Genomic DNA, 8,537 nt, shown 5'->3' with positions numbered 1-8,537 from the left:
CTGTGCTAAACTCCATGTAAACATCTTTAGTTACTGTATTGGCAGAGATGCCACACTGATGAACATGTTTGTTTCATGTTGACTAAAACTGTTGAAGAAGCTCATGTAAGATGGAGTTACCTGAATTATAATTAGGTCATAACGTGCCACATGACATTAAAATAAGTTATTCATTCATCTTTGAGGATTTAGTCTTTCTGTCCAAGTATACAGTAGAAATGACGTTTAAAACTGATGACGGGATTTGCCTATTCCCCGATTCTGCATCCTTTACTGTCTGGGTTTAAGTGGAAAAGCAACAAGGGTGACGCTACATATCATTATAATCTGTGACAACCTCCATACTCTGCCTTTTAATACTAAACACTGGTCAAGTGCAAGGGGATGAAATGCTACTACATCACTGTAAGCATATTGTTTCATAGTTGAGGTGCATTTCAAATAACACTATCCACAGACATACCATTTTCAATTGACTCTGAATAATGTTAAAGCATCTAGCTAGCCAATGGGATCTCTGATAGCGCATGCCTTTCTGCTTAAGGTCATGGTTTCCATGGTGACTGAATCAGCCCACTCCTGTATTTGACATCATATCATTAATAGTGCTTCCTCCCAGAAAATAACTAGATGACATCTGTGTACCCTCATTCTTCTGGAGAATTTAAAATGGAACACAATCATTTATTTCTCAGAAACAAAATGGACCCGAAAAAGAAAAAGCACCGTTGCATAACCTTTCTTAGATGTTTAACATTATGGAGGGAGTGGAGACCAAAAAGAAAAGCAGGGGGGGTGCTATGCTGACAAATGGAATTATTTTAAGATGGTCATACTGTGGAGCATTTAGCTATTTGATTTAGAATTTTAGGACCACTTTAGGTAGCAAAGAAATATATATTTTTTAAAACAATTTAATAAAATATTGATTTGGGCCAATAGAAACGCATTGAATAACACATTCAAAAAGGACAGTCAAAAAAGAAATCGTAAGAAACAAGGTTTTTAAGTGTATGTCCTAAATCTCGTCGATCATTTTTTTAAACTCAGGAAATATATGTACTGAATATATATACAGTGCCTTGCGAAAGTATTCGGCCCCCTTGAACTTTGCGACCTTTTGCCACATTTCAGGCTTCAAACATAAAGATATAAAACTGTATTTTTTTGTGAAGAATCAACAACAAGTGGGACACAATCATGAAGTGGAACAACATTTATTGGATATTTCAAACTTTTTTAACAAATCAAAAACTGAAAAATTGGGCGTGCAAAATTATTCAGCCCCTTTACTTTCAGTGCAGCAAACTCTCTCCAGAAGTTCAGTGAGGATCTCTGAATGATCCAATGTTTACCTAAATGACTAATGATGATAAATACAATCCATCTGTGTGTAATCAAGTCTCCGTATAAATGCACCTGCACTGTGATAGTCTCAGAAGTCCATTAAAAGCGCAGAGAGCATCATGAAGAACAAGGAACACACCAGGCAGGTCCGAGATACTGTTGTGAAGAAGTTTAAAGCCGAATTTGGATACAAAAAGATTTCCCAAGCTTTAAACATCCCAAGGAGCACTGTGCAAGCGATAATATTGAAATGGAAGGAGTATCAGACCACTGCAAATCTACCAAGACCTGGCCGTCCCTCTACACTTTCAGCTCATACAAGGAGAAGACTGATCAGAGATGCAGCCAAGAGGCCCATGATCACTCTGGATGAACTGCAGAGATCTACAGCTGAGGTGGGAGACTCTGTCCATAGGACAACAAATCTGGCCTTTATGGAAGAGTGGCAAGAAGAAAGCCATTTCTTAAGGATATCCATAAAAAGTGTCGTTTAAAGTTTGCCACAAGCCACCTGGGAGACACACCAAACATGTGGAAGAAGGTGCTCTGGTCAGATGAAACCAAAATTGAACTTTTTGGCAACAATGCAAAATGTTATGTTTGGCGTAAAAGCAATACCACACAGCTCATCACCCTGAACACACTATCCCCACTGTCAAACATGGTGGTGGCAGCATCATGGTTTGGGCCTGCTTTTCTTCAGCAGGGACAGGGAAGATGGTTAAAATTGATGGGAAGATGGATGGAGCCAAATACAGGACCATTCTGGAAGAAAACCTGATGGAGTCTGCAAAAGACCTGAGACTGGGACGGAGATTTGTCTTCCAACAAGACAATGATCCAAAACATAAAGCAAAATCTACAATGGAATGGTTCAAAAATAAACATATCCAGGTGTTAGAATGGCCAAGTCAAAGTCCAGACCTGAATCCAATCGAGAATCTGTGGAAAGAACTGAAAACTGCTATTCACAAATGCTCTCCATCCAACCTCACTGAGCTCGAGCTGTTTTGCAAGGAGTAATGGGAAAAAATTTCAGTCTCTCGATGTGCAAAACTGATAGAGACATACCCCAAGCGACTTACAGCTGTAATCGTAGCAAAAGGTGTCGCTACAAAGTATTAACTTAAGGGGGCTGAATAATTTTGCACGCCCAATTTTTCAGTTTTTGATTTGTTAAAAAAGTTTGAAATATCCAATAAATGTCGTTCCACTTCATGATTGTGTCCCACTTGTTGTTGATTCTTCACAAAAAAATACAGTTTTATATCTTTATGTTTGAAGCCTGAAATGTGGCAAAAGGTCGCAAAGTTCAAGGGGGCCGAATACTTTCGCAAGGCACTGTATTTTTTACACATATTGAACCCCTTTTTTGGGTAGGCACAAAACTACCTTAATACTTCCATTCATTTTTTAAACCGGTTACCTTCAGATGAGTTCCGTGACATTTGTTGGGGAATCCACTTTCCATAGAGTGGTTAAATTAGTCAAACCGTTCGAACACTTCAGACACAAAAACCTGATATCTCTAGCTTAAACTGGTGCATTTTGATGGGGATTTTTTGGTTTAGTAACTTAGATTGATGCACAATCTATAAAAAGACTCCTGGGGTATGTGGCTAAGCCTTGGATGTGAAGGGTATTTGCTTGGCCTCTTTATTTATGGCACCATTTTTTACTGTGGGGCATTTTTTATGTTTTTCCAGGGAGCAGGTGCCTGTGAAGCACTGTCCACCCAAAGCCCTGAGGGTATGTCGATTAAAATAGAAATGGTGTCATGGTTGAGGCAGAGCGATGCAGGTGTGACCTGAACATCTGCTCGAAGCCACACACCTCATCCCTAAACCCTCTCTCTCTCTCTCTCTCTATCTCTCTCTCTATCTCTCTCTCTCTGCATGAACCCTGGCACTCTGTCCTCTATCCCTCGTCCTGAGCTTGGCAGGATTCACGGTGTGAATCTGGGCCTGTCGTGCGTATGTGCCCAATGTTTGAACAGACAATAGATAGGCAATGTGCTAGGACAGCTATGTTCAGTGTCCTTAGCCCCCGTTCCCACTCAGTCTGCTCCTTGCTGCCCTGGTTCAAGTCAGGGGTCATAGAGAGTTAACACAGGAGAGTCATCAGTATCCTTGGTGGTGTTCCAGGGCTCTTTTTTTAAATCAAGTCACACAAATCAGTATCTGGTATCAGTATTTGGAAAAGTATTTGTGTCAGGAACCACATTAATATCATATAGCAATTTTCAGAGATTTGCAATGAGACTGCAGATAAGATGATCTGGAATAGCACCCATATCTGTGATGATATGGTAAACCATCATAACAGCTGGTGTGGGATGGGAAAAGGCGGTATGACATTCAGGGAGCTCTCATATGCCTGACTGTATTTGCCAATGCGATCTCCATGACTCACAAAGTTATGATGGATCAGAGCAAGTGGAATAGGAGAAGGAATCACAACTGGTATGAATACACATCGTGTAAATGAGACAAACACTGTGTGAAACGTGATTTTCTGGCGTAATACACACAGTGAGATAACTATGAAGCACTTGTTGCTAACAGTTGGCCATGGTATAGTTTGGATCACACTTCCCTCGTTTAACGTCCCTAATCTATTGATGGCAGAGCCAAGGGTACATCTGTATCTAATTTGAGTGGCAGATTTAATGAAATATTGTGTTATCAGATTTCATCACTGACAGTCCCAGCATTCACCATCAGATAACAACCAAGCTTTTAATCCATCTAAATTAACAGATTTTCACAAAATATTTAATCAATTAATTTGTGGCAGGAGGAAATCTCTAATGTGATCTAGAAATTATCTAAGTATGTGGGGTAAAAAGAGGTTGCCAACTTGCCATCACTTACAGATTGGGGGAAACCAGAACATGGTTAACTTGAGATTCACATAGAGTTTGTAAGCATATTAGTAAACCATCCTCCCTCAAATTAAGAAAACTAAACATCTGATGAAATACGTTCTGAAAAAATAATTGCAGAATACAGTTTTTTCTTGATTTAGCCACAATAGATTTTTTCTTAAATAAATAACTTCTTTTTTGTAAAGACATTTTTTGAAACATTAGACATACCCTAGTTCCCAATGTCATTGAATGAACATCATCAACCACTGATTCGCTGGACAAACAGTCAGTCAAGTCCTCCACTTCACATCCATAATCCTCATAACTAATATCCAATAATGTCCCTTTTGTAATTTCATCAGTTCGTCTCATTATGAAAAAATTGTTAGATCTGAGTCTCTTGTACATTGTCTTTCGAACTGGCCCGGATTAACAAAGGTTCGTGCGCAGAGCTGTGTATGGAGTTGATAGTGGAGACGTGGTTGTACGCAGACTTATAGGTGTTGTAGTGGTTCAGGTGCTCATGCTCCAGCGGGGGCAGATTCAGGTGGCCCTCCATGGCCGGCCCGCCTGTCACACAGTCCTCGTCTACATTGATGATCTCAATGGTGCGCTGTGGCGCATGGTGGTTCTGCTGGTGGTGCTGCTTCCTCATCTTGTAGAAGATGATTAGCATAACGGCGGCCATGAGAGTGATGGCCACGAAGCAGCCGATGATGATTTTGGTGGTCTTCATCACCTCATCCAGGCCTGTCATGGAGCTGTCGTTCAGGTCCGTGACAGGGATGGTAAAGGTCTTCTCTGTGGCCCGGGTGGAGAGGGGCGTCCGGGCCGTTGTGGTGGTGGTGGAGGTGGACGACACAGTCTCCCAGGATCCGGCGGAGGGGGTGGGGCCCACCTTCTGCCACACGGTGGAGCGCCCCTCGTCGTGCACTGGCTCGATGGTCTCCACTGTTACTGTGGTAAAGTAGCTGAGGACGTTCTCTGTGGAAGACACGTTGAGAGTGGCAGATGCTGTGGTATTGCCTGCTGAGTTGCTTACCATGCAGGTGTAGGTTCCCGTGTCTTGCATGGTGACATTGGTGAAGTTGAGCGTGCCGTCGTTGAGCACAGAAATGCGGATCTTGTATGCACCGTGGGTCATGATGGAGCCATTGGGCGTAATCCAACTGACTGAGGTCAGAGAGCTGGCCCTGCACTTCAGCTCTGCAGCCATACCCTCTGTCACGTTCAGGTCCGCTGGTGGCTCCACAATAACAGGTGCGTAACAGTGGAAATAGTTCTGGTCCAGCTCACCTATGTAGCGTCCCTTGTGGCTGGCTGGGGAACTGCAGCGGGCACAGCAGCTGGTGTTGGCCGGCACCATCTCTTTGAGCCACCAGCTGAGCCACAGGATGTCACAGTTGCAGTTCCAGGGGTTGTGATGGAGGTGGACTCTCTCCAAGTGGTGCAGGGGGGTGAAGAGATCATGGGGCAGCAGGGTGAGGTTGTTGTGGGCCAGGTTGAGCTCCACCAGCGACTGCAGGTCGTCAAAGGAGTTCCTTTCAATGGTTTTGATCTGGGCATGCATCATCCACAGCTTCTGCAGATGGATCAACCCTTTGAATGAGCCAGGTCTGATGACCGTCAGCTGGTTCCCTGACATCTCTAGCTCGTCCAGCTTGACCAGTGGGATGAGGTTGGGGATCTCCTTCAGATTGCACATGCCCAGGTTCAGGTAGCGCAGGTTGCCGAGGCCCTCAAAAGCCCCCTCTGAGATATACGAGAGGCGTTTGAGTTCCCCTAAATCCAGCCGCCGTAGCGAGGGCACCCTGTTGAACGCATACGAGGGAATGCTCTCGATGGGGTTGTTCCTCAGCCACAGCTCCTTGAGCTTGGAGAGGTACTCAAAGGCCCCATTGGGGATTGTGGTGAGGCGGTTGTCAAACAGCTCCAGAGTGTTGAGACTAGCCAGGCCGTTGAAGGCCCCAATCTCAATGTTTCGGATGTGGTTCTTGCTCAGCTGCAGGATCTCCAGGTGCCGCAGGTGCTTGAAGCTGTCCACCTTGATTACCTGGATGAGGTTCTCCTGCAGGTTCAGGTAGCGTGTGTTGGTGGATATGCCGTCGGGGACCTCACGGAGCCCCCGCCGCGTGCAGATGACCTTGCTGAACTGGTTGCTGCAGGAGCAGACAGAGGGGCAGGTCTGAGCGCGCACCAGGCCCGCCACCGCCAGGAGCTGGAGGGCTAGAAGCAGCACAAACAAAGGGTCGGACAGGGCCCGGTTCCACCTAGGACCTCTCATCGTCTGCTGCTGCCGAGAAGAGGTCATCTTGTTCAACATTCATAATTCATTGGCTGGGTCGTCCACTTTCGGGAAGAGGCGGTGTTGGAGTTGGCTGAAAGAAGAAAAGAACAGAGAGAGGAAGGATGGGTTAGAAGGGAGGAATGTAAATGCAAGCCCATCATGTATTATAATTTGTTTACAAGATATAAACATCACGTGTACATTGGTTTTTAAGTGATGACATATTCATTGTAGCCTGTTAATGTGTTTCTTGTGCAAGGAGACATTACAAGGATAAACCATATATAATCTGTCTGAAAAAAAGGCTTCAGAACTCAATAGACACACACACACACACACACACACACACACACACACACACACACACACTAAAACACACTCAAGTATTAACACCCACTGTGTGCAACAATATGAATAAGCAATGACCTTGGCAGTGTGTTTTATATCCGTTTCTGTTTCTGAGTGTCGCCCCCTACACTCTCAATCTTAGTCACATAAAACAAAATCACAATATTGCCTCCAACTTCTGTGCTGTATCTCTCCATTGGTTGGGAGGAGTGGGGGCAGGCACAGTCATGTCTGAGGCTGTGGTGTGAATTATATTTCAGACTGGGGGGACATAAATAACAGGAAGCTTGCCACCCACCAGTCCTTCAATCAAGCTGCCATATCAGGAAACTTTGGATTGCATCTCGTAGTGATGCTCAGATGTATGTATGTGGCTGGACTGTGAAAAGTCAGAGGCACAAAGATAGCAGGGAATGATGATCTGTCTGTATCATATGTCATGCTGTTAGGTGATGTGTGTGCTGTACTATGCTGTAGAACCCTTTGAAGAACAATTTTTGGAATCCAGGTTGAACAATTTGGTTCCAGGTATGATCCTTTTCGGTTCCATGTTGAACCCTGTCACTTCCTGGAACAACGTTACACTTTTGATAGTTACGCAAGAGGGAAAAAGGAGCATGTTTTGTTTACTTTCTCTATCGAATACAGTTTGCCCCGTCTACAATTTGATCGATTATTAAAGTTGTATTACAAAAGTAGTTTGAAATATTTTGGCAAAGTTTATCGGCAACTTTTGAAATGTTTTGTAGTGACGGACGTTGTGTTTTGGAAAGCTGTTTTTTTCCGGATCAAACCTGCTTTATAAATGGACATTTTGGGTATACATGGACAGAATTAATCGAAAAAAAGGACCAATTGTGATGTTTATGGGACATATTGGAGTGCCAACAAAGAAGCTCGTCAAAGGTAATGCATGTTTTATATTTTATTTCAGCGTTTTGTATAGCGCCGGCTACGCTAATTATTTTGTTTACAACTCGTTCAGGTGGTTTAGCTTCTCATGCTTTCGCCGAAAAGCATTTTTAAAATCTGACATGTTGGCTGGATTCACAACGAGTGTAGCTTTAATTGAGTACCCTGCATGTGTGATTTAATGAAAGTTTGAGTTTTATCACGTTTTATTTGAATTTGGCGCTATGCATTTCCCGAGGCTATTGGCCACTTGAGACGCTAGCGTCTCACTATCCCTAAGAGGTTAATTAATTAACGGGATGATATGACAACAGCCAGTGAAAGTGCAGGGCACCAAATTCAAAACAACAGAAATCTCATAATTAAAATTCCTCAAACATACATGTATCTTATACCATTTTAAAGGATGTCTTGTTGTTAATCCCACCACAGTGTCCGATTTCAAATATGCTTTTCAGCGAAAGCATCACAAACTATTTTGTTAGGTCACCACCAAACCACAATAAACACAGCCATTTTTCCAGGCAAAGAGAGGAGTCACAAAAAGCACAAATAGAGATTAAATTGATCACTAACCTTTGATGATCTTCATCAGATGACACTCATAGGACTTCATGTTACACAATACATATATGTTTTGTTTGATAAATTCCATATTTATATAAAAAAAATCTTGAGTTTACATTGGCGCGTTACATTCACTTGTTCCAAAAACATCCAGTGATTTTGCATAGCCACATCGATTCAACAGAAATACTCATCATAAATGTAGAT

At 43.0% G+C, this 8,537-nt stretch overlaps 1 protein-coding gene across 1 annotated transcript in view; it reads right to left on the bottom strand.

Annotated features, from left to right (window-relative positions):
- Positions 1-2,636: 2,636 nt before the first annotated feature.
- Positions 2,637-8,537, bottom strand: part of LOC112252516 (leucine-rich repeat-containing protein 4C-like) — a 144,919-nt gene continuing 139,018 nt past the window's right edge. The window contains exon 3 of the mRNA XM_024423800.2: positions 2,637-6,594. Coding sequence (XP_024279568.1) covers positions 4,602-6,539 — 1,938 coding nt within the window. The 5' untranslated portion in view covers positions 6,540-6,594 and the 3' untranslated portion in view covers positions 2,637-4,601. The remainder of the gene's footprint in view (positions 6,595-8,537) is intronic.

This window comes from Oncorhynchus tshawytscha, linkage group LG06 (assembly GCF_018296145.1).
Source record: "Oncorhynchus tshawytscha isolate Ot180627B linkage group LG06, Otsh_v2.0, whole genome shotgun sequence".
Classification (NCBI taxonomy): domain Eukaryota; kingdom Metazoa; phylum Chordata; class Actinopteri; order Salmoniformes; family Salmonidae; genus Oncorhynchus; species Oncorhynchus tshawytscha.
The sequence above is the reverse complement of the archived record's forward strand: the minus strand, read 5'-3'. Positions and strand labels throughout refer to the sequence as shown.